Source organism: Nycticebus coucang, chromosome 10, assembly GCF_027406575.1.
Source record: "Nycticebus coucang isolate mNycCou1 chromosome 10, mNycCou1.pri, whole genome shotgun sequence".
In the NCBI taxonomy this organism is placed as follows: domain Eukaryota; kingdom Metazoa; phylum Chordata; class Mammalia; order Primates; family Lorisidae; genus Nycticebus; species Nycticebus coucang.
This window is the reverse complement of record NC_069789.1, coordinates 55,172,010-55,198,155: the sequence shown is the minus strand read 5'-3', so window position 1 is coordinate 55,198,155 and position 26,146 is coordinate 55,172,010. Positions and strand designations below refer to the sequence as shown.

Below are 26,146 nucleotides of genomic sequence, written 5' to 3'. Positions count from 1 at the left end.
AGCATTTTTCAAAATATTGGGCCTATTTAGAACAAGACTTTGGTCATGAAAAAGGTGGCAGTCTGGTCTAGACTTTCCTTCAGGATTAGGATGGCGAGCATAGTTGGGTTTGCCAGAGGGGTTTCTTTGTCACATGGAGCTGGCAGTTGGGACTAAATGGGCAGTCATGAGACCAGGAGTCTGGTCGGAGCCCTGACCTTGATTTTGTATTGTGCAAAGCTACAGGCAAAGCTCTTAACTTCTCTGGCCTTGGGTTTTTCTGTTTATACAAGCAATGTTACTAAGTCCTTACTTCATCAATGTTGCTAAAGTCCTTACTTTATAAAGCAACTTTGTAAAGGGAAAAATAGTTTAAGATTGCGAAAATGAGTTAAACTTTGTGTGAAGAAGGTAGAAAGGAATTTTGAGATTTAAACAGTTTTCTATTCTATGTCAAAGATGGGGTACACTGTCTCTGAAATTAACCAGCAGGAAGTATCTACCATTCAAATTAAGGCGCTGGTGACAGGTGGTTTTGTTCTTTAATAGGCAGGACAGAGTGTTCCTAGTTTTGCCAGTGTGGCAATTTGAAATAGGAAGTGTGGTTTACTTTTGTACTCTGGAAATTGAGAAGCTATGGTTGTAGCAGCAGGTGTGTGTGGGTGTGTATAGGGCAGAGGTGGGAGGTGTGGAGCTGGAGGGCTCCCGTGGGGTCCCTGTGGCAGGGGTTTTCTTCTGCTCTTAGCATATTCTGTCCAGTTTGGGAAACACAGAGCAGCTGGTTCCCTGGTTACCTTCAAAGCAGCTCCCAAGTATCAGTTCATTTTAAGCTTTGAGGAGGGTAACTGGGCCTTAGGGGAAAGGTGCCTAATGGGCTGGAAGCTGTGGACAAAGCAGGCCGAGAAGTGCAGATAATGAACCAAGTCACGGGGATTGAGAAGACTGCGGTGCTGAGCTGAGCTGGAGAAAGTGAAGACTTAGGGGATTTTGCTTCCTAAACCTGAGGCAGCTGATCCCAGGCAGAGTACATCTGCTCATTAGGGGTCAGCAATCAGGGATTAATACTAGCTGAGAATGCAGGGTGGTGTTTGTTTGCCTTTATACTCCCTATCTGGACAGAGATGAAAATCACTTCTGTTGCTCCATTACCTGTCTTGGAGGGGATCCTGTCTAGGAAACTCTCTTCCTTTTGCTACCTGAGTCCCTCTGTCTGCTTCTCCAGTGAGATCTTTTAACATTTCTTTCTCAAAAGATGAGAGATGAATGTCTCATCCAAGTGCCTCCATTGTACCTGGGCACCTTCTGGAAGGCTGTGCTGGGAAGCGGAAGGTGAAGGTGTTTCCTTCCCTTTCCCATCCCGGGCAGGGCCTTCCCTCATTGGTGCCAGCAGAGTCTGAGCCCTTCCAGATCCCTGTCAGTTTGGGTCTTACTCCCCAGAAAAGCGGCTGCCAGCAGTGCAGGCCCCACTCTCTGTGGCAGGATGGGAAGGGGTAGCCAGTCCCTGTGAACCAGCTGAGGAGGAGCCTCTCTCCAGGGAGGAAAGCTGCCAAGGAGGCACAAGATTTGGATTCCAGTGCCAGCTCTCCCATTGACTCATTATGTGTCCTTAAACAAGTCACCTGACCCCAGAATATTTAGTTTGATCCACTTGTCCAGTGAGACTTACTTCTGTAAATGAACATTCCTGAAATAAGTTAACACACTAAGGAAGGAGAGACCAGTGACTATTCATGCATCTCAGTTGTCTTTAACATGGGCCATTGAGGCAGGCTGGGCTAGCTCTACCATAAACTTCCTGAGATGTATTCAGAACCTGGAACAATAGGCTTTGCCTACCAAATCTCTATGGTTTAGAAATTCTGGCTTAAGCAGGAGGTCATAGCCTGAGGGCAATGGCTAAAATAGCTTGAGGCAAGGCTCTTTTTGCAATAGGGCAGGCTAATTCTGGCCTGTGACTTTGAAGCGATGAGTCCCATCTTCAAGATAGAAGCTCTGTTATACTTTTGATGGGAGCTGGCTCCGTTCTGCACTGGTACAATCTCCAGGCAAAAGACCTTCCTTCACAGCTTCATCATTTTTATCTTATTAGGCATTCTCATGTTAAGGAGATGATATGATTACTTACTCTCTATTCCTTGCCACTTTCCTCTCCTTTCCACTTTGGGTACTTCTGCCAAGGGGGAAAAACATCTTGGTTTGGGTAATTTCTGGAAGTCTACACAACCTTTAGCTCCATTTCAGGAAGGCCAGTCTGATATTTTTTCTTATTTGCTTTCCCACGCCTCCTTGTCCTCAGAGGTTTGTGAAGATTAAACAAGATTATGACTATGAAGTTCCTAGCCCACGGAACTATCATTTATATCTACTTCGCTTCATTCTTCCTAGCATGGGCATCCTATATGACCAACTCCCCTACTCTCATCGTTATGATTGGTTTGCCAGCCCGGGGAAAAACCTATGTGTCCAAGAAATTAACCCGCTACCTCAACTGGATTGGAGTGCCCACCAAAGGTAGGTGTAGATCATTTCTTGGAAAGGGAAATATTAGTTTCTTGGCCTCACAGACCCCTGGGAGATTTATTCTTTCTGGCATTAAGCCCAAGGGGTGCTTATGGCAGAAATAATGGTTCCTTTCTGATTTCCTGGATTTATTGATTTATTCCCTGTTCCAAGACTTGTCTCCTCTTGGGTAGCTTGGACTTACTTTGAAGGAATGCTTTTCATAGGAGTATTAAGAATTAAATGAGCATGGGGTATCATTTTACCTAACCCTATCACTATCTCTGTGAAATAGACAGGGGGCTGAGGAAATTGAAAGTCAGCTTCAGACTTGTTAAAGGCCTAGAAAGTCAGGACTTGAACCCAACTCTTTTGACCCTTAATCTGGTATTGTTCCCAATAGTGCTTTCTTTCATCCCCTTGGCCACTTTGACATTAGGCCAAGAAGTCCCATTTGGTGGGGCCGTCATGTCGTTTTACTGTTGAAGAGATTTGGGTGTCTTCTGCAGTGTTTAACCTTGGGGTGTATCGGCGTGAAGCAGTCAAGTCCTACAAATCCTACGACTTCTTTCGGCATGACAACGAAGAGGCCATGAAGATCCGCAAGTGAGTTTTGTTGAAGGCCTGACCCAGGTTGACTCTTTTCTTGGCCATCATTAGACTAGATGGGATGGGGCTTTGGTTTCCTCTTAGTAAGCATCTTGTGGGATTTTAAGCAGAAGCTATCTAATGGGCAAGTCACCTTGGGCTTAGGTGGGTAAAGAACAGGACTCCAAGTGATTGATATTGCACACTTGTAGACTGAGCCTATAGAGCAGTGTTTTCAACCTTTTTTTTTTTTTTTATCTCATAGCACAGTTGAACCTGTAGTCAAACTTCTGTGGCACTCTTAAATTATGTTGATCCAAAAGGAGTAAGAAAAAAAAGAATATACTTAACTGTGCTTTGAACTTCTCTCAAAAATAATTTAATTAATGATCTTTAAACATTTTCACAGTATACCTAAGAGCCTCTTATGGCACGCTGGTTGACAATCACTGCACTAAAGGGGTAAGATCTGTGCCTTGGTCTGGGGGCAGAAGGAAGATACAGGGTGGTTTAAAAACCTCAGTAGGAAAGTTGAAAGATCTTAGCTGGGGAAAAATTTTGACCAGTGGAAGACTTAAGTGTGAAGACACATGAACGCCGTGGCAGCCCGCTGTCTGTGTCTCTGGCTCTGAGTGTGTGTGGCTCTTGCTGACTCCCTTTGTCCTCATGGCAGGCAGTGTGCTCTGGTGGCACTGCAGGATGTCAAGGCCTATCTCACTGAGGAGAACGGGCAGATTGCGGTAAGCCTTATCTGCTGCTTCCCTTTCAGCAGCCTGGCTACTTGGCCCCACCTTGGGTCAGCCTTGGTGGGGTACCATTTCTCTGTCCCCACTCTTTTCCCTGGCATGCTTTCTTCCCAGGTGTTTGATGCCACCAATACTACCCGGGAGAGGAGGGACATGATTTTGAACTTTGCTAAGCAGAATTCCTTCAAGGTAGGACCTGACTCCATCCTGGAGGAAAAGGGATGAGTGGAGGCGGGGAGCGAGGGTAGGGGATCCTTTTCTCAGACATTTAGCCTGTATGCTTGAGGCCCAGGGGATGCTAAGAGCTACATGAGGAGGCCTTAAAGGCCACCTTCATGAAGACAGATTTGGGAGATGTGGTGGCTGGGTGGGGTAGGCGAGCATGTGCTCTTAATGAGTAGCCTGGCGTGTTTGACTTGTTGATCACTGCCTTGTCTCCACGGCCAGGTATTCTTTGTGGAATCTGTCTGTGATGATCCTGATGTCATTGCCGCTAATATCCTGGTGGGTGACACCCCTACATACCACCTCCTCTTCACCTTTTGTGCCCTGTCTCCCTCTCTGTGTGTGTAGCAGGGGGTGTTTTAGTTAATGAGAGAGAGAAATGGAAATGTTGAACATCATAGAGATCTTTTTTTCTGTCTGCCAGAGCACCATTTGGCACTTCCACTTCCTTTCCTCAGGAGACTGAGGCTTTGAGGAATGCAATGAGAATTAGCTGTGGAATGGACGTAGGCCCTAGGAATCCTAGGTTCTGTGTTCTATATATTATTTGTATAATGAGCTCTAGATATTAAAGTAGGTCAGACTTTTCGTAATGTGTCAGGGCTGAACTCTGGAAAGGTCATCTGCCCAGCCATCAACTAGTATTCTAGTCATTGTTTTATGCATTGAGCTCCTCGTGCCTTGGAGGGTCACAGCATAAGACAGTCCCCACTGGGTGGACTGTGCTTTGCTCTTCCAAGGAGATATCTATCTGTACGTGGTCTCAGGGCAGTGCTCTCCAAGCAGTGCAGGAACTTGGGATCATCTGGGAAAGAGGCTTCTGGGCCTAAGTCAGGCATTGGGTCATACACCCTATTCTGAGTGGTAACAGGGAAAAACTGGAGCCCATTCTGCTTTTCCAGGAAAGCATATACAGGGAGTGAGGCCCAGGAGTAGCTTCAGCGGCGTGACTGCTTCTGTCCTCTAGCCAGGGGCAGGCACATGATGCCCATTTGTCTTTACTGTCTTGGTTGCCAGGGTCACTGGAGGGGGAAAGGGGTGCTCAATGAATTAGGCATGCCAGCATTCCAGTGAAAGGCTACTTTTATGAACTTGTTTTTCTTTTTTTAGCCGTGGCTATTTGTAGGAGGGCTGCTCAGGGAAGCCCTCTGTCAAGGCCCTGACTAACTCTGTGGTTTCAGGAGGTAAAGGTGTCAAGCCCTGACTATCCTGAGAGGAACCGGGAGAATGTGATGGAGGACTTCCTGAAGAGAATCGAGTGCTATAAAGTCACCTACCGACCCCTCGACCCAGACAACTATGACAAGTAAGGTTCAAGGCTGTGATTTGAAGAGGCAAAGGTCTCGTCTGGAGAAAGGGCCTTTCTCCCTCTGTCTTCTCACTTCCTTTTGATAATCTAGACCTATGGTGTTCATGTCATCTCAGAGAAGCCAGGTGTGGATTTGTGGCTTTTATATGGCTCACAGCTTATACTTGAAAACTGAAGTGTTTTTTACCTTCAGTATTTTCTGGTTTTTAGAGCAAGATTTCCCAATCTTGTTGGCGCTTTCAACTGGATCACTCTTTTTTGTAGGGCCTGTCCTGTGTATTATAGGATGTTTAGCAGTGTCCCTGGCCTCTGCCCACTAGATGCCAGTAACATCTCCAAGGTGTGGTAACCAAAAAATATCTCAAGACATTACCAGATGTGCCTCGAGGGTCAAAATCATCCCCTCCCCAACCAGTGAGAACCACGGCTCCAGAGGAATAGTTCTGAACTGGGGTATCGTAGGACATGCCTTAGAGATATGTTGTCAGTTTTAAATGAATTTTTAAAGTTTACTCTCTCTATGTTATATATAATATTACATATCTATTAGTATATGTGTTTATCATATATAATACCCATTAATATAATAAATATTGCGTATCTATATATTACATGTGTAAAGCCCTAGGAACATGCCTCACTCAGAGAAATGTCTGACCAATGCTAACCATCCTTGCCATGGCAGCGTCTGTTGCCATCGTGGTATAGAACACAGATTATCTCGTTGTGTGTGAGGTATGCGAGCCATGGCAAAACACCAACTTATGCTGAAGAAAGATAATGTAAACCTGGGAATCTGCACAAGTGTGGCCTTGATAAAGAGCATGCTTTCAGACCAGTTGAAGTTTTATTCAAATATGGATACAGACCTGCAGCTAAGCAGATGGGGTGACAGGTGTGCGTGGCACATTGAAAGTGCTGCAGTGGGCTGGTTAATGTTTTGAGACTGTAAGTCCCTTCAAGTGGGTTGCCCAGAATGGTAATAGTTGGAGATGTCCTCTTCATACAGAGGTTGTAAGCCACTGCCCTAGATATGACATAACAGCATATCCTTCTGTTAACCCAAAGTCCTATCAAGAAAAGAAAATTTAAATATATGTGTATGTTTAGATATAGTGGGGTGATGGGTGATTTGCATCATTCTATCTTTTCCTGATTTTTTTTTTAAAGCGCTTATTACTTTTACAAAGAGAACAATCCCATGATGGCCACAAAGCAAGCAGTGTCTGAAAGTGTCTTTGAGGGAGGCTCAATTGGGTATATGCAGGGAGTGTGTAGACATCTCTATATGGTTCTTTTGCTTTCTCTCTCATGTCATTGGTGGTAACCAGGTCTTGATCGCTCCAGATGTTCTTCAGACAGTCTTAGCAAAGAGTTCAAGTCTAGCTCCTGGTGGGAAACCTGAATTCTTTTTGCTGTACTTAACTTATATTGCATGGCACTGTACAGGCTGTGTGGAAATGGTATGGACCAACTACAAGTTCAGGAAATTGTGCTTCGTTTGCTTTTGAGGAGTAATCCATCTTCCACCATTTGGTTCCATAAATGGGGAATGACAGAGGGCAGGGAGAAGAGGTCACTACAGAAATCCTTTTCCCTCCTAATGCTATTACCAGACTTTAAACTCAGCGAACTTTTTTTTTTCTTCTTCTGCCCCAGGGATCTTTCTTTCATCAAAGTGATAAATGTGGGCCAGCGATTTTTAGTCAACAGAGTCCAGGACTACATCCAGAGCAAGATAGTCTACTACCTCATGAATATCCACGTCCAGCCTCGCACCATTTACCTTTGCCGGCACGGAGAGAGCGAGTTCAACCTCTTGGGGAAGATTGGGGGTGACTCAGGCCTCTCAGTGCGAGGAAAGCAGGTAAGTATTTAGCTAGCAGGCTGGATTTCTCAGGCTTAGAGTTAAAAGGGCATGGCAGAGGTCATCTCTTTTATCCCCTTACTACTTTTTAAATCTCATTTGGGCTTAAGACTGTGGTTTCAGAAAGTCAGGCAAATACTCAAGGTGATTTCTTGCTCACTGCTTCTAGCTCTGTGTGGGTAACCTGGAACTATCTCTGCTATGATCATTCAACCATCGGGTATTTATTGGGCACGACTCGTATTAGCACAGTACAGCGCGCCCCAGTCAAAGTTCAAATTTCCTCTTGGCTTTATATTAACCACATAGCACTTTACAGATTTGGCCCATGGCTATACACATTGCCGATACAGGCTGAGTTTAGTAATCTTTGCATCCATGTGTGTGTTTTCATTCTTTTTTTAATTTTTATTTTCAAACCCCAGTTTGCCCACACGCTAAGGACATTTCTGGAGGAACAGGAGCTAGCAGACCTCAAAGTGTGGACAAGCCAGTTGAAGAGGACTATCCAGACTGCAGAGTGTCTTGGGGTGACCTATGAGCAGTGGAAAATTCTGAACGAGATTGATGCTGTGAGTAGGAAGCTCTGAAGGCCCCCCTACCCCAAATAAAAAAGAAAGGCAATTAGGGTCTTAAATTTAGGCAAGAATTTTCAGTCACTATTTGGGCAGTTTTATCTAAGAAACTACATTCACAAAGTGGAAACAGTAGAAGGAGAAAGTGGGAGGTGAGCTAGAGAAGCATCCTCCCTCTCTTCTGTGGTCCTTATTCCGAGAGCACAGATTCCCCTTGACACCGGCTCACGATCCACGTAATACACAGACCAGCACAAAGCATGGCGTGTAGTAAGAAACTAGTGTTTTTCAGTGTCATCTTCCTTATTAGGGATGGGGCCTAGGCAGTGAGTTTACTTCGTTAAGCCAGGGTGGCTTTTTGCAGGGCGTGTGTGAGGAGATGACCTATGCAGAGATTGAGCAGCAGTATCCAGAAGAATTTGCACTTCGAGACCAAGAGAAGTACTTGTATCGGTATCCTGGTGGGGAGGTGAGCCGCCCCTCCTGTGGAGTGACTGCCTAGCCCTTTGTGGGGTTTAGCTTTGATTTGGGAGAAGAAATCAAATCTTGGGCGGGGGGATCTAAACATTATTTATTCTCTTACCCATGAGTCACATTGGGTCTCATTCAGGTTAGGCAGCCAAATGCCTCATTAATGTTTAAGATCTCCAGGGAAAAGGGTGACAAGACATCCTCTGTGTTGGGATGTTGTAGAATCAACATAATCATTTTTTAATTTCTATTTTTCATCCTACTCTCTCAATCCCACCCCTACATAAGCAAATGGAGTCACCACGTAAAGATATGGGACATGAATTATTTTCCTATCATCTTCAGTGTGTTTGGCTATTTCCTGGACTAAGTGGTTTCATACCCTAGGGATGGATGAGGCAAAAGAAAATAAGACAGAGTGGCAGAGGTCCAGGAAACTCCAGGGAGTCTCTTGTGTTATATGCTGCCTGTGTTAATCTATGGGATTAACAAAGACAACAAAAAATACCCAACACAAGGTGAATTCAGACTTTCTCCTCTTGATCTTTGGTTTCTCAGTCTGAATATTCTTCTCAAAAATCTGATTATTCTCAGATAATATAGTAGGTGACAGAAAGTTATGAGTGTCCAGGAGGAAAGCCATCTAGGGAAGAAGAAGTGTCTTCTTGACTCTGGGCCCCAGACACTGACTTGGCTGCCAGTTTACATCTGTCCCCTGCCAGCCTGCTCTGTCCCTCCCACCCCCAACCCCCAGTCATACCAGGACCTGGTGCAGCGGCTGGAACCTGTCATCATGGAGCTGGAACGCCAGGGCAATGTCCTCGTCATCTCCCACCAGGCTGTCATGCGCTGCCTCCTGGCCTACTTTTTGGATAAAGGCGCAGGTACTGTTTGAGGGAAGGGATGGGGGTCACTCTCATGGGGAGAGGGCTGGACTCATGGTGGCACCACTGTAGCTTCCCTGGCAATGGCCCTCCCTTTCTTCCACAAAGAGTACATTCTTCAGGCAGCAGTGTGGGGCTCCCAGCAGCCATTGGGTCAGCTACTTACTAAATTCACTCTGCTGCTGTGAAAACCCCCAATGGAGAGTAGCTGCTGCTGCTTCTCCTTGACCCTGCCTGGCTAAAGACCCAGCATGAAGCTGACACTCGTGGCAGCATCAGGAAAGTAACTGACTATTCCTAGCATGTCACTCTGACTAGTAGGAGGGTGGTATCTTTGGAGCATCTTCATCCTTTGGATTGGGGGTAGGGCAGCTGGGTAAGAGTAGTAAGGAAATGCTTCTGCCTTCTCTGATACGTCCCTGCCCATCCTCATCTCTCTAAACTGCTGGGAAGTGGTTACTGGTTTTTTCTATACCCTGGCAGACCCCTTCCATGGGCCCCTGGCTGCGGCACTTATTCCTGTTTTGCCTGCATGAAAGGATTGAAATGGCCTTATTTCCTTCCGTAGCCACTGAGAGGCTTGGGTGGCTTTTCTGGTTGTGAGAATTGACTGATGTTTAGGGGAAGAGCTGTGCAACTCTAGGTGGTGGTCAGGGTAAAGAAACCTTGTTATGAGCACCTTAGACCACTAACTTGACCTTGCTCCCTAATATTAAGACTTCTCTCGGGTGGGAATGGTGGCTCACACCTGTAATTTTAGGACTGTGGGAGGCTGAAGAGGGTGGATTGCCTGAGCTCAGGAGTTCGAAACCAGCCTGAGCAAGAGCGAGATCCTATCTCTATGAAAAATAGAAAAACTGAGGCAAGAGGATTGCTTGAGCTGAAGTGTTTGAGGTTGTTGTGAGCTATGACGCTATGGCATTCTACTCAGGGTGCCAGAGTAAGACTCTTTCTCAAAAAAAAAAAAAGGACTTTTCTCATCTGGTCTTTCTGCTTTCAGATGAGCTACCATACTTGAGGTGCCCTCTTCATACCATCTTCAAACTTACTCCTGTGGCCTACGGTAACTATGAGCTTAGGGGCTGACAGGAGGTGGGGAAGGAGGAAGGTCAGGATTTTTTGTCTGAAATTTGTCTAGAAGTTCACCTTCATCACCCCTGTGTACCAGGGAAGTCCCATCAGTGTCTTACATTATTAAAGGGATGTACATCTGTATTTGGAAATACACACATACCTTTATAGTATACTTCCCCATAATGAAACTAAGAAATTTTCTCTTGAGTTTTTTCCCAGATGGCTTTGTTTTTTCTGCCTGTTTTCTCAGGTTGCAAAGTGGAAACAATTAAACTCAATGTGGAGGCTGTGGACACTCACCGTGACAAGCCAACCGTAAGTATTGTCCCACGGATGAACATGACAGTTTCTCTGCCACCTTGAGTCTCTGAATTTTTGGTATTAAGAGGCTGAGGTTTCTTTTATGTACAATAGGGAAACAGATCCAGAACTCAAGTCCTATGTAGTCTGTTTACTTCCAAAAGGAAGAGATGTTAGAATTGTTATTATTTATTTATTATTATTATTTTTTGAGACAGAGTCTCACTTAGCCGCCATTAGCAGAGTGCTGTTGTATCACAGCTCACAGCAACCTCTGACTCTAGGGCTCAAGAGATTTTCTTACCTCAGCCTCCCAAGTAGCTGGGACTACAGGCACCTGCTACAATGCCCAACTATTTTTAGAGGTGGGGTCTCACTGTTGCTCAGGCTGATCTCGAACTTGTGAGCTCAGGCAATCCACCCACCTCAGCCTCCCAGAGTGCTGGGATTATAGGCGTAAGCCACCGTGCCTGGCCGAATTATTATTTTTTAATTACTACCCTTTTCATGAGTCTTAATTTTGAAAGTTGGTTCCTAGAAATTCAATTAAATGTGGAAAGTGATTGGCTAAAGTGAAATGCAAATGTCTATCCCAGGAAGGTCTCCATGTAGAAAGCAGAGTCCAGAGGAGTCTACAAGGTTGTGGTCGAGAGGTTGATTCCTAGGTCTGTCCCACGTGACCAGTGTGATCTTCAATAAGCCCCTTTCTTTCTATGGGTCTTCCTCCTGCTTTGGAATATGATCCTCAAGGAGTTTCTCCTCCTTAGAACCCTTTAGCTCCCTGGTGCTAGGAGACTGGACCGTGTCCCTTGTCCTAAAGAGACCCTACATGCAGAGGAGCAGGGTTGAGGGCAGCTGTTGTGGTCACGAGCATTATTTAACCTTGCAAGTGAGCCTTTGGCTTGGCTTTCATTTCTGTGGTGTCCCTCCATTTCCAATCAGCACAACTTCCCCAAGAGGCAAACCCCTGTAAGGATGAGAAGGAACAGCTTTACGCCTCTGTCCAGTTCGAATACAATAAGCCGTCCAAGAAATTACAGTGTTGGGAGCCGGCCCCTCATGCCCCTCAGCCCTCTCCGTGCCCTGGACATTCAAGAAGGGGCCGACTAGCCGAAGACCTGAGTCAGCACTCCAGTGGTGTAACCGTGTGTTTCCCTCCAGCCTTGGCCTCCTGCCCTTGTCACTAATCTCCAGGGAGTCATTTAACTTCCTCCCCTCACTCCTACTTCCAACACTTCACCATTAATCATAACACAGAACCTGAGATTGTGCATTTGCGGACCGACTTCAGCCAGTTTACGGTTTGAAACATCCCCCCCCTGGAGGGCAGGTTGGCAAGTTGGGTCTTTAGGGCAGGTCTGGAGGAGGAGGAGGAAAAGGATGTACTCCACTGGGGCTAAGCATGCCCCATGCACTTGCTTTTTCTCTCCGGTGTCTCCCCGGTGTCTAAACACACTAATGTTCTGTGTTGGTGAAGTGGTGGTGGTGGGGGATGTTGGAGGGAGACACAAAAGCCCGATTTTTCTTTACCTTTGTCTTTATAAGGTGTGTTTTATAGTCGTTACTTGACTGATTTCCCCCCCTTATATGTTCCCTTTGGGTTGTCCAGTGTGATGCCAAGGCACGGTGGTGTCTGTCTAGGAAGGAAAGAATGGTTGGTGAGAGAGAAGTCTGCCCCAGTTGATGCTTTTGCAGAGGCCTAAGTGGTTCTGGATGGGGAGGAGCTTTCTTTCTCCTTTCCTCTCCAGCCAGGGCCTGCAAGGCCCAGCCCAGGCTCTAGAACATCCACAGAACAATCTGGAGCTTGCAAGTGAACAGAGGGCGAGACTTTTTGTCTTCTTTTCCTGAGAAACAATCCCACATCTTGGATACCCTTGGGGAATCTGGCTCTGAGACATGGGAAATAGCTTGGTTTGTGTTTTTAACTTGAAGAGCCAGGCGTGGGGTTTTTGGTGTCTGGAGAGGGTGTTAGAAGAGCAGCGTGGTCTCCAGCTCTCTTCGGGGACAGTCATATGTTTTCTCCAGGGGCTCCCAGGTTCTTTGCCAATCACAACAACTTTTCTGGAAAGGTTAATGACCTCTGGGGCTGTTTAGAGGACAGAGTTAGTTCAGGAGTCACCACTGATGTTTGAATTGCTCAGGGTAAAAGGCAGAGAAGAATTCACTAATGCTGCTTATTATTTTCTAATAATTTTCAGTACACTCCTCTTAAGTTTAAAAACAATTCTTTCTACATGAGCAATTTTTTAAAATATGGGCAGTATTTTCCCCAAATGTGGTAAAGCTTGATGGTGAATTTAATCTCTCTCTTTGGAATATTTTTGTGTTCATAAGGAGAAACGATCTTATAAAAGGAGTCCTTGGAACCCTGTGGGGTCTAGCTCTTGACTGTATTAATCTATTCACCTCTGTCATTTCATTTTCTTTGCAGAGCTAAATAGGAAATGTTTAGAGAAAGGATTCTTAGCCCCTTGATGGCCCATGATAGCTTATCCTCTCTCCTAATTTTATATGCAAACTGTATGAACATATGTATATTTTTCTGAGAAGCAAATTTAAAATTCTCATGAGGTTTTTTTTTTTTTTTTTTGAGATGGAGTCTCACTCTGTACCCTAGGTAGAGTATTGTGGCATCATAGCTCACAGCAGCCTTGGCCTCCTGGGTCCAAGACATCCCTTTGCTTCAGCCTCTGAGTAGCTAGCACTACAGGCACCTGCCACAATGCATGGCTAGTTTTTCTATTTTTTTATTTTTGATTTTTTTTAAGTAGAAATGGGGTCTCACTTTTGCTCAGGCTGGTCTTGAACTCCTTAGCCAGTAGCCAGGCAATTGACATGCTTCAGCCTTCCAGAGTGCTAGGATTACAGGCATGAGCCACCACACCCAGCCTTCAGATTTTTTTTTTTTTTCTTTTTGCAGTTTTGGCCGGGGCTGGGTTTGAACCCGCCACCTCCGGCATATGGGGCTGGTGCCCTACTCCTTTGAGCCACAGGCACTGCTCCAGATGAGATTTTTAAAACTCATCAGAGGTGAGTACATGACTCTCCACTTTAAAGTTTTCAGTTTGTCTTTTAGAGGTAACCAGTATTTTCCTAGGATATTTTTGTTTTGTTTTGTTTTTGCTAGGTAATAGAAGACCTTTTGTCATGTTTCTCATCCAGGAGAATTCCTCAGAATCCCCTTTAGAACTTTTGAAACACAGGCAGTCTTGTGTCTACCTTAGGCGTAAATACTGACTCAGAACCTCTGAGAATGGGGTCTGGACATGTGTGTTTAAATGGCTTCTCTAGTGGTTCTGATTTGTAGCCTAGGTTAACAAGTCCACCTTAGGAAATTGGGTGGAAAAAATCCTGGAATAGTAGTTCCTGGACAAAGCGTCAATCTAGGAATTCTGAATTCCTCATGGTTCTGAAAGGAGGGTTCTATATTTGAGCAGATCATAGTCTTAAATGAAGTAACACCTTCAAAGGCAGCCTGCTGTGTTTAGAGGGTTATTGTAGGTTGTAGCTCCATCCGTAACCCTTTACATTCATTGCAGGGTAATGTGGAAGAAAACACTGAATTCAATAATTGTGCTTGGATAATAGCTTGGGACTTGACACGCCCTGGAGAGAGGTACTAAGGTAGTGCTTATAGGATGATAAAGACGTCTTCATAGGCAACTGACGCTTGGCCCTGAGTCCTTTACTCGTACATTCCAAGTAGGATACCATGACCAGTTTCCAAGGGTTGCTTGCCTAGATTCTTCTCAAAACTGCGTCCAAGACATAAAGTAACCTGTTGTTCCTGTTGAGATTTACGTAATCTGTATTTAGTATCTTTGTTTCTGGGGCTTGGGCTGCTGGGGGCAGTGGAGGGGGAAGGACACACAGAAACAGAAGAAAAGATCCTTGCCGTGAAGAAAATTATTTTAAGACACAGGACACATAATTGGTAACAAGAACATCTACAAAAGAGCAAGACACAGAGTCCAGAAGTGCTGCCCATTGCACAGGCTGCCTCTTCTTCTGACTTCTTTCTTATCCTACAGCTGTAATATGAAAGGGTTACCCAGTGGGGATGTCCCCCACCAAGGTGAGAATGAGATGTGGTCTGGGGGGCGTGTGGCACTTTTACAAGGTCGCCTTTGTTACCTTTGCTTGGAGGGTGGCATCTGGAGCCCACGTGGGCATTCAGCCTTTTTTTCCTGCTGCAAAGTGGGAATGGTTCAGAACTAACGAATGGGATGAGGGAGGACTTTGATCTAAAGACTTTGAATTTAGTGTGAGGGGACTTCTAACAAACCAGTGTTGTGGTAACCTGGTACAAACTCCAGCATTAGTGACAGGTCCCTGGGATGTTTGTCTGGATTATTTCTCTGCTCTCCTCCTGTGCTAGTTTACTGCCCCCAGAAGAGGGGCTGTGGTGGTCTTCTTATCCTCAGGTAGGACACGAGAATTGCAATTTGCCAAGAAAGGTTTCAGCTTCTTTCAGTTTTTAGGTCAGGATCCCTTCAGAGAAGTTCAACTGAGACAAACCAGGGGAGTATAGAATGGGGGAAGCTCTCACTCCGACTTTAGAAGTCTGACTTCCTGTCTTTCCGTTCTTAGCTTTCTCTCCCCTTTTTGTTACTTGAGTGTGTATTGGTAGTATATACGTACCACTATGATTGTGTCTGTAGCACGAATCCTACAAAGAAATGGACTTCAGAGTACCTTTGCTGAGGCATTAAGTTTTGTTACCGGAGAAATAGGTGAAAATGTTAGCATTTAATCTACTTTTTCCACTTTATTAGCAATTTCCTTCATTGTTTCCATCATTTCTTTCATTGTTTTCAACATGTGTATTCTAAATTCCCTTTCTGTCATTCCTAACATTTCTATACTGGTGGAATCATCTGCAGTAGCTACCTCATGGTCCCTTGGTGGGGTTGTTCTAGACTGGTTCTTCATGTTGCCTGGAGTTTTCTGCTGATTCTTCCTCATGAGTGATTTCTTTTATCTGTTTCCTTGCCCTAATTTTCCTTTCACTTCCTCTTGCTCTTTAAGTTCTTGTGCCTGTGGACTAAGGGTTATAGGACCAGAAGGGTGAGAAGGTTGAAGAGCAAAAAAAGGGGATGAAAGAAAGGAGGACCGAGTGATAAGAAAAAAAGAAAGATAGAGAAAGGAGAGGGGGTGGGTATAAGGAATATTGACAAAAAGAAGAGAGGCACAGAAAGAGGGAGACAGGGCAATATAGGTGTACAGTAGGGTACTTTGACACAACCTTAAAAAACCCCACCTTCTGGGGGTGCCCAGTTGCGTGGTTCCCTTGAGGTCAGCAGCTCTTTGCTAACCTGATCAGACACAGTACCCCACCTCCACCAAGTAGAGAGGAAAGACAAAAATGCTTTAAATCAAACCAAAAGAAGCAAACAGAAAACTTTACGGGGATAAAATTGGGTGAAAAACCAAATTATATCGGTAGAAACACTAGCAAAAATGAAGTTGAAGTTATTAAAAAAGGCAGCAATGGGAAATTATAATTAAACTAGGAAAATTGAGAAAGAAAAAGGGATCTGTGTGGAAAAGATTGAAATTAAAAAAACAAAAGAACATCAGCAACGTCAAAATAAACAAACAAAAAAAACAACCAAACCAAAAACAAAAAGAAGAAAAAAATACACAACCAAAAACAAAGCAGTTTGTATATGTTATTGAATATTGTCTGGGCAACACGTGGTCTTCTGGGGTATGAGATGTTAGTCACAGTTCTGATACGACTGGAGGCTGCTGATTTCTCAAACCCCAGCAGGTAGACACCCTAAATCTCTCTTCAGCCTACTTAAAAGGCACTTTGAACTTGTAAACTTGCTGAGCAGAAGCTTTCCCAGCTTTCTCGCTGGAATCGCTGCTGAAGTGGCTATGCACTTACTCAGTGTGCCAAAACCGATCTCACTCTGCCCCTGAGGGTTAGGGCTGCAAGGCGGCTCAGACCCCACCCTTAGGCTACTTGGTTGCTGGGTTACCAGCTCCCACCCGTTTCTAGCTCTGCGACCCTGAGGGCAGAGCTTGCCGGGGCAGATCACTGACAATGGATCCGTGTGACCCACCGCCAAACACTATCAGCTCCGTCTGGCTCAGCGGCTCAGACTGGGGCCCTAGACAACGGCCAAAGTTCTCCGCACTCCCGCTCAGGCCTTCCCCAAGGCAGTTCAACTCAGTGCCAAGTCCAAGGACATCAAAACAGTTCACAGGTAAGGCCTTTCTGGTTTGCAGTCTCGCTGCTACTGAACTTACAGTTGTGGGCGGGTTTAGACGGATTGAACACACGCGACCACTTGCCGGCTTTCCACTGTTTTAGTCCTCCTCTTGGGGTCCAGAAGTCTCTCGCTGACTCCCTGTATTTTCATAGGAGTGATGATAGGCAGTTCCCACCAGCCAGAGATGCCTGGAGTCCTATCTCCCCAGATTCACGGTGCCCAGATGCAAGGAAGCTGTTACTCGGCTGCCATCTTGCTCCGCCTCCCTAATCTACTGATGTAAAATTCAGAAAGGGAAATTGTCTATTCTCTTTTTTTCTTCTTGTTTCAAAACTGAATGAAGAAGTCCATGACAGATTGGAAGGAGGACTTTATAGCAGATTTAGAGGATTCGCTTCTGTTTCTATCTCCTAATCCCCAGATTGGAATTCAGCTCTTATTCTTTGTAGTGTCTTTTGCTTTGCTTTAGTAAAGGAATAGTTTTACATTGAGTTGGAAAGCAGAGTAAGAAAAGTTTTAAAAACATGCATGGTGCTGGGCAGGTGCTCCATGTCATTGGTCCTGGTTTTCATTGTTTGCTTGTTTCACAGGAAGTTAGAGGTAGGGAGTGCAAATATGCTGTATTCATTGTTTGCTTGTTTCACAGGAAGTTAGAGGTAGGGAATGCAAATGGTTAGGGATGCCTTCTGAGCATCTCACACTTGATCTTCAGAGATACTGGCATTTTGAAGAAACATATGATATAGCTATTTAGAAATAAATTCATTTTACTGATTTTTTTTTTGTGTGCGTGTGGAGGGGGGGAGGTCCAAGTTCCACAGAAACTTGTTGGTGCTTGGGGTAGCCAAGGAAAGAAATACCTAGTAACCGAAAGCACCGTACCTGGGTTAGGAAGTCTTACCCGCATTCCATTGTCTTTGCCAAGCCCCGAAGCCATGCTAAGTTTGGTGTCAAGAAATTTGGGGACAGCGCCTGTGGCTCAAAGGAGTGGGGCGCCATTTCCATATGTCGGAGGTGGCAGGTTCAAACCCAGCCTCGGCCAAAAATGACAAAAAAAGAAAAAGAAATCTGGTAGATTTACCCAGCATTTCTAGTATAGATTTTGACTTACTCGTGTTTTAAAATATTTTTATTTTAAAAATATATAACAATTGGGTCAGGTTGTGACATTGGTAGGTATAACTCTGACTTCTTAAGGTAATAACACAGACATCAGACGTCTGTCCAGAGATTTAATTTACACTCATGCTGTTTAGAAGACTGTCTCGAAGAGGATCTCTGTGCTGACTTAGAGACCAGTAAGGTGTGTGTGTTTGCTGACCGGTAAGACTGGTAGGGTCTGTGTGCTGGCTGTCTAACAGACTTTAATAGGACCTGTGTGCTGCCTGACAGGTGCTAGTAATGTCTGTGTGCTGACAGACTCTTGCAGGGCCTGTGTGGTAACTGAGTAGGATCTCTGTGCTGACAAATTCCAGTAGGATCTGTGTGCTGACTGACAGACTCATTGGATCTGTGTGCAAATTGACAGACTCCAGTAGGATCCGTGCTCTGAGTGACCGATGGACTCTAGTAGTGTCTGTATGCTAACTCTCTGCTTGTTTTCTGATTGTACCAATCAACAGTGTATGCACGTTATTGTAATTCTCTTATCTAGCGTGTGTGTCTTACAAAGAAAGGAACTAAGCACTCCACATGTTTTCTTTCTGGGGAAGGTCTGTACACTATGATTTTAAATAGACATTTCTTGTACATTGGTGGCCAAATTCTCATCATTTTGTAAAAGATAAAGGTTGTACATCACTTATGTAGTATTTTTTGAACTCAGCCGGGGGAATGCCTGTTCAGAACTTGAAGTCGTTACCTCTACTTGAAGTTGTTTTATCCAGCCCGCAGTTTGGTGGGCAGGATTTCACTTGCGCCGTCCGTTTCTGAACCTTCTGTGTCCTCAGCTTACCCTTTTGTGGAATGTAGCGTTCCATGGACAGTGCTGCTGTTTTCATTCTGCCATGTATTGGGCTTTTACTCCTAATCTCATCAACAGAAATGCAAAGGATATTTTGCATTTGAAAATGGATTGTAAGAGTTGGCAAAAGTATTCTTTCCAGGAAGCCTTTTTCACTGGACGCCTGTGGCCAATATTTACCTCCTTGATGTTTTTGTATCTGAATTGTTTGTGTACATTTTTTATTATGGTGAAGTAACAAGATCAACTCATTCTGATATGGTGATGGTTTTGCTATGGCAAAAGCAAACGACTAATCACAAGTGGTGCTCTTTGGAGGGGGATGAAATGGGGCTCAGCACCACAGGGTTGAATGGGAATGTGCTGGATTGGAAAGCCTAGGACTAGAGTTCTCCTGCAGATTTCCTAGGCACAGCTCTGTTGAAAGTAGAAACATATGTCTTTAGCAGCATTCTGATTTAATCTAGTGACGCTGATAACAGATTATGCCATTCAGATCCACTTAAGGTGTGTATAACTGTATTTGAAATGTGTTTTTGTGCGTGTGTGTGTAGAATGGGTAAATAAAATTGTTGAGTAACTTGAACCTATCAGAAGGCTCCTGGGTTTTTTGTTTTGCATTTTTGGTTATGTTCCCCACCCACGCCCTACCCCTAAAACCTTGTCTCATGCTGCACAATGATTGAGACTCAGGGAAGTTCTCCGTGTAGTTGGAGTCCATGATGTCGGCGTGGCTCTTTTCTGCCGCCTTCTGGGGAAGATGGGAAGGACATTAAGGATGGAAAGCACAAGAACTTTAGAAGTTGCCTCCTGTACAGGAATTAAGAAAAAATTACATTGGACTGCACTGTGTTATGACTCCCATTAGCAATGCGTAACTCATATTATCTATTATAAAGAAAAATCTGTGGAGAGCTTTTAGAATTCAGTGAGCTGTTGCTCCTAAAATATTATCTGCCTGTTTCTAAATAGATTATGGCCAATGGCATAAAATGAGATTTAACTTCTTCTGGGGCAGGAAATACAGGTGGGATTGTTTTACCATTCTTATGCCTTATTTCTTGTTACCCTAACAAGGACCAGGAGCTCATTAGAAATGCAGAATCTCAGGCCCCATCCCAGACATACTGAATCAGCGTCTTCATTTTAACAGGATCACCAGGTGATTCATATGCACGTTTAACATTTTAGAAACACTGTTCTCAGGGGAAGCATCTCCCACAAGGTGAAACATCAGATCCGAGTTTATGGGAAGAAGTCAATCTGGTCTGATGACTGATTTCAGAATGGGTGGCAGTAACTACGATGGCAGAAGCCAAGTGACCCCAGATCATGATGTCACTTTCTTGGCATGGTCCTTTGGTTGACGTAGCCGACATACTCTCCTTTTCCCAGAGGGACCCTGATTGCTTCTGCTTTGTATCTTGGGGATGTAGCTTATGGTCTAGGTCTGAAAGGAGCGCCTGGTCCAACAAGGTCATCTTCTCAGGGAAAGAAGCCCATGACTATGCCATTAGCATTTGCCCGATTCCCCAGGTGCGTGTGTGGGCACACCAGTGTGTTCATGCATGTGTGTGGATGTGGGGGTGTGGGGGTCAGGGAGCAGGGCTGGGGGGGAGATTCTGTTCTGCTTTCTTTGCTCGTCTTGGTGGTGGTGTAATGGCTTTGTGTCTCTTCCCCTCTGGCTCCTAGGCAGCGGATACCTTAGTAGCAGTGCACAGACGCCCCTCCGCAGCAGCCCTCACTTTGCTTTCCTGATGATGCGGAGGCTTGGGCCACACCTCTCCGAGGGACTGGGATCTACTGAAAGCTTGGGATGTCAGCTCCACAAAGGCTAGAACAGAAAGTTAAGTTGGGACTGGACATTTGGGGCCACCAAAATGAGGCCTGGAAAAAACGTCACCACAAATCCTTCCCTCATGCCTAATGAGAGTATCAATTTCATTGAAAAACTTAACTTCCTTGTGCCTCAAAACATTTAACAGCCTGAACTGATTAGCTTTTATCATCTCTTTGTTGAGTCTGGCTCCAGTCGGCCAATCTCATTCTGTTTAGGCATTTAATATCCTGCCTATGGCTACCCGCATCCCTTCCTGGCTATTCTTTGTCTGCAGTACGAATGTGCCTCTTCTGATTCAGTTTCCAAGTGAGAGGGCTGGACTCCAGAAAGCCTTTTCTGTGCAGTAAGAGCTGGTCCCTATATCCATTCCAGGCAAGCAGGCGACAGTCCCATATATGTATGCTAGCAGTCACTGTGCCACAGTCCCATATACGTATGCTGGCAGTCACTTTCTGCACCTTGGAAATAGGGACTGATACCAGGTGAATGGAGGGTATCTGAGAAATTCAGTTCCTGAAACATCTCTTCTGCAGTGATGGAAGAGCAGTGTCCATAGCAATCTTTTCATTTAGAGAAGTCTTTCTTATTCTAGGCCCTTCCGGCCAGTCTGACTGGGTACCCATCTTCTAAGTTCTACTTGTAGCTACTGTATTTTCTACCTGATGTGTGTGCCTCTCATAGCCGAAGACGGGGCTGATGAAATTCTCCTGAGTGATTGGGAATGCGGGCTGGATGCCATTCACATATTATGAAGAAGTAAGGAAGCCTCCTTGGCAATCAACTCTGTCCAGGAGTTTTGGTTTCAAATCAGGTGAAAGGAGACATGCCCTTTGGTAGGGGCTGTCACCGTGATGGGTGTCTAAGAAAGCTATAACTGTGACTTAGCAGTCTTCGGAAGCCTGCCTCCTAGCTAGTCACTATTGTGGTCTACACTGGTCTCTCACGTAAAACTTTGGGGGAACCAGAGAGAACCAAGGCCTCAATGCATTAGTCATTTGGTTTCCCTTAACATAAACCAGATAACTAGTCCCTAGATTGGTGGTTGTCAAATGTACAAATATGTTTCTGTAATTGTGATTTTAATGTGTCACTACTCCTGAAGGAGAGTGTGGAATCCCCAGAGGATATTATATATTACAAGCAAACTCTATTTTTTTTTAAAGAATAATATGTTTTTAGCTTTAAATGTTTTTTTTTTTTTTTTTCTTTCATCCAAATGCTCACTTGCTGGGCAAAAGGGTGAGTAGCAAAAAGAGTAATGAAATGCAGCTTTTCCCAAATGGTTCTTTTATACTGTGGATGATACTGAACTCTGTTACCTAAGAAGTGATGAGCTGGGCTGCGGGCGGTTCAGCGTTTGGCAACTAGGAGCTTATTTTATATGCACAAAGCTGCCTTCAGAAAGGCTCCTTCTTGCTCCATAGCAGATGATTTTCATATGGCTGCTTGTAGCATGCTGTACTGTAATGATTTTGTTCTCGTGATGTGAGTTTCTCTATGTATCTAACTATATTGTCTTGATGATCAGGCAATGTTTTTATATAGTTATTTATTCTAACCATGTAAGACATTTTTAAGTCTGCATATCGCCGTTTGCATGTATTTAATCAGAATGTAATGTAATTTATATTGTCAGTTGTTTTGGTAGAAATTTAGATAGCCTGAGCTTTTTAAGTCTGATGTCATAGTATTACCTTAAGTTAAATTTCCAGACTATGGATATCTGTGTTCTGTAAAAGGATAACAATGATATTAAGGGACAGTGAATTTTTTTGAATACTACATTTTTCCTCATTGATTTTTATTCTAAGTATAAACTAAGATTTTCATTTTTCTGGAGAAAAGTTTATCTCCTGGATAAATAAAATCATGCTAAAGTATGTGAGTAATATGTATTGCTTTTGTAATAAGAAAATATAATAAAAGTTATTTTTAATTAAAAAATGCAATTTTTAAGATCACACACGAAAGAAGATAACTTTTGGTACACATTGTCCATACACATTTTCCAAAATATGTTTGAAACTAGCTTCTGTGAAATGATTTCTAAATGACTACACTGTGTATCTATTTCCAACTAGTAATGTTGCGTATCTGTTTCCAACTAGTAATGTTTTAACTGGTGATTTTTTTTCAGGTTTCACTAGCATTTCAAAATGAAAGCAAGGCCATGCCTGTAATCCTGTACTTTAGGAGGCTGAGGCAGGAGGATCCCTTGAGCTCAGGAGTTCAAGACCAACCTGAGCAAGAGTAAGACCCCATGTCTACTCAAAATAGAAGAACTGGCTGGGAGTGATGGCAGCTACTTGGGAGGCTGAGGAAGGAGGATTGCTTGAATCCAGGAGTTTGAGTCATTGTGAATTAGGCTGACACTATGGTACTCTAGTTTAGGCAACGGTGAGACTCTGTCTCAAAAACAAAAAACGGTATCAGTAAGATTGTGACTGCCGTGTATTACTGATACTCAAGAGTTTTATTCTCTTATTTAACCAATATTTAATCATGACTACCTCCTGCTTGCCAGGCAATGACTAAAACAAAGTCTCTGCCCTTGAGCTTATTATTGTAAAGGGAAAGATTAACAGCAGTTCTATAACACATCATCCTTCCCTATCAGGGATGTATTCCTCCTCACGAATGATCTTGACCAAAAACATTGTTAAGTAATAGTTACATAAATGTGTATGATAAGGGACCGTGGAACACTCCCTTTGGGGTAGCCATAGAGATAAAATGCATAATAACATAATAGAACCTTTCCAAATTCAAGGATCCTTTTGATAGAATGAAAATGATTGATGAATTCTCCAAGTTTGGAGGTGATATTAAGTATTGATGAAAATAGTGAGCTTTAACAATATAGCTGAGGGAGTAGCAATAATGAGGATGTGGTATAAGCAGTGTGATTTCCTTGGGAAGACCTTTGCAAGTGTTACCTAATTCAGCCATGAAGCCATCATTTATAAAGTCCGGGAGTGTCTGGAATCATTCTAGTTTTACAGATAGGTAAATGAACACCCTTAACTCAGTGACATACCTCAACATGGTCAGAATTTTTATGAAAGCCGAAACCTCAGAACAAGGTAAATGGTAAGATTTATAATTGTGGGGACTCCATAAATGTATACTATATGGTTTTTTTTTTTTTGTAGAGACAGAGTCTCACTTTATGGCCCTTGGTAGAGTGCCGTGGCCTCACACAGCTCACAGCAACCTCCAACTCCTGGGCTTAAGCGATTCTCTTGCCTCAGCCTCCCAAGTAGCTGGGACTACAGGCGCTTGCCACAACGCCCAGCTATTTTTTGGTTGCAGTTTGGCTGGGGCCGGGTTTGAACCCGCCACCCTCGGTATATGTACGGTTTTTAAATGTAGCTGGTAACTGGTAACTTAACAAAGATACTAGAATTAGACTATGACTATTCAGAGAGTGCTCCAGTATTGGCAGATAGTCATAATTTGCTTTTCTTCTATAGCTTTAATTATTACACTATATCTTAAACCTCTCCAGGATCTTCACTTAGGACTGTGAGGAAGGCTCACTAGCTTGCCCTTGTGGGTGACAACCTCATTGGTGTTTCCTGTGGAAGTCTGGCAATAGCCCATCACTAAGGTTTATGGTCTCTAAAAATATTCTACATCATCCAACCTACATTCATTTTCTGGAACTCACTTAAGAATTTAACATGCAAAGGACTCTCTTCCCAGATAGTGGTGGACACTTAAGTTTTGTATGCAGTTTAGGAAGATCATGACCTGAAACCTGTCCATGAACCTCAAGATAGGAAACCCGGAGCTAGGTAATAATCTCCATACCCTGTTCTCCATTTCTCTTCTTTAATATGTAAAATAAGTAGGTAATCAAGTGAAATCCATTTCATACAAACTTTTTAGCAGACTAGGGGAATATATAAGATACACAAAATACTCACTTTTTTACTGGACACTGGAATATTTCGAAATGTGCATGGGTTTTAATGAGACAGCATCACTGTAATCATGGAGAGTGATATTTTCTTTCTCTTAAAAACATCAAAGAATAAAATCTTCCTTCTTTTATTCTCGCTAAGCCAATGTCAGCCACATTACTTCAGCCATTTACAGGCAGAACAACTACTCCCTTCTGAATTCCCAAGGGCATTTAAGTGCCCTTTTTTTGGTTGTGTACAATCACTCTATCCGTGAAAACCAGGTTAGACACCATAGGTCAGCTTCTTCTTTCAATTAAGGAAAATAATTTCAGAAGTATAGCAACTCTTGGGAAGCCCCATTTCAGATCTAATGGGAACTAGCTTCAAAAAGTTTAATGCCCTTCACCATGCCTGCAGCCAGTTTCATGGAGTAAGTGATTTATCCATTTGGATTTCCTTCATTAGTGATGCGTTTGCCTCATTGTTTACATTTGGTTTTCACTTCCTAGGTTCTCTTCCTATTCATTCATTGCCTTTTTAGAATTTATGGATGACATGTGAAATCAGGACATAATTTAATAAGGTCTGTTACATATTCTTTTCTGAATTTAAATTCCTGAGTCATTTCACTCAAACTCAGGCTGTTTTAGACTAGAATTGGTTTCAGCTAAAGATGTGATCAAATCTAAACTAATGGCTCCTGGTTTTAAGAGAAGGATATTGTCTACCCAACAATGAACTGTGGAGGGCAGCGCCTGTGGTTCAAAGGAGTAGGGCGCTGGCCCCATATGCCGGAGGTGGCAGGTTCAAACCCAGCCCCTGCCATAAACTGCTAAACAAAACAAAACAAAACAATGAAGTGTGGAGGTAAGTAGTCTAAGACTGGCATGGAAGTTTCAACAATTATCCAGGACTCAAGCCCTTCTGTCACATTACTCATCAGATTTAAAATGTGTCAGGCTCTGGCTAGGTGCAGTGGCTCACACTGTAAGCCTAGCACTCTGGGAAGCCAACGCAGGAGGGAAGATCATTTGAGCTCAGGAATTTAAGACCAGTCTGTGCAAGAGCAAGACCCCATCTCTACTAAAAATGAGCTGGGCCTGGTGATGCATGCCTATAGTCCCAGCCTCTCAGGAGGATGAGGCAGGAGGATTGCTTGAACCTAAGCCTTTGAGGTTGCTGTGAGCTAGGCTGAAGCCATGACCCTGTAGCCTAGGGCAAAAGAGTGAGACTATCTCTTAAATAAATAGAAAGTAAGATAAAATAAAATCTGCGTTCCAGCCAGCTGGAAGGAGGAGGGCAAGAAGGGCATACCAACTTCTTACAGGGATATTTCCTAGGTTTCATTTACAAACTTACACTTACATCCTATAGGACAAAACGTAGTCAAATGGCTATATGTAGCTGGCAGGCAGGCTGGAGTTTTTTTTTTTTTTTGTTCTAAGTGATTTTGTGCCAGCCATTGCACAGTTCAATTACCAAAGAAGAAGGATGGAATGGATAGGGGGAGAAAATAACAATCTTGTAGCAAGTCTGAAGGGCTATATCAAAGTGAGAAGTGGCCGTGAGGAGTTAGGTTGCCATTACTTTGGGTTTTGTTTGTATGTTAGTTTACAGTTAATTTGAATATATTTTACTGTGAAATATGAACAGAGTAATTGCAGAATTTTCCATTTAACATCCCCTATCTTATTCCT

General features: G+C 43.8%; 1 protein-coding gene across 5 annotated transcripts in view; it reads left to right on the top strand.

Annotated features, from left to right (window-relative positions):
* The window catches only part of PFKFB2 (6-phosphofructo-2-kinase/fructose-2,6-biphosphatase 2), a 33,492-nt gene that overhangs the window by 4,117 nt on the left and 3,229 nt on the right, over positions 1 to 26,146 (top strand). Inside the window, exons 3-16 of one of the 5 annotated variants that reach the window (XR_008383263.1) lie at positions 2,365 to 2,490; positions 2,988 to 3,084; positions 3,740 to 3,806; positions 3,927 to 4,001; positions 4,260 to 4,316; positions 5,219 to 5,343; positions 7,006 to 7,213; positions 7,639 to 7,785; positions 8,153 to 8,257; positions 9,014 to 9,143; positions 10,144 to 10,206; positions 10,468 to 10,532; positions 11,460 to 14,941; positions 20,394 to 20,454. Coding sequence is in view for 2 of the 5 variants with exons in the window: in XM_053607935.1 (XP_053463910.1) it covers positions 2,365 to 2,490; positions 2,988 to 3,084; positions 3,740 to 3,806; positions 3,927 to 4,001; positions 4,260 to 4,316; positions 5,219 to 5,343; positions 7,006 to 7,213; positions 7,639 to 7,785; positions 8,153 to 8,257; positions 9,014 to 9,143; positions 10,144 to 10,206; positions 10,468 to 10,532; positions 20,394 to 20,459 (1,331 nt within the window). In the remaining 3 variants the exon portion in view is untranslated. Of the gene's footprint in view, positions 1 to 2,364; positions 2,491 to 2,917; positions 3,085 to 3,739; positions 3,807 to 3,926; positions 4,002 to 4,259; positions 4,317 to 5,218; positions 5,344 to 7,005; positions 7,214 to 7,638; positions 7,786 to 8,152; positions 8,258 to 9,013; positions 9,144 to 10,143; positions 10,207 to 10,467; positions 10,533 to 11,459; positions 14,942 to 19,778; positions 19,864 to 20,393; positions 22,419 to 26,146 lie in introns of those variants that run through there. The other 4 variants (XM_053607936.1, XR_008383262.1, XM_053607935.1 and 1 more) reach the window with 4 other exon arrangements.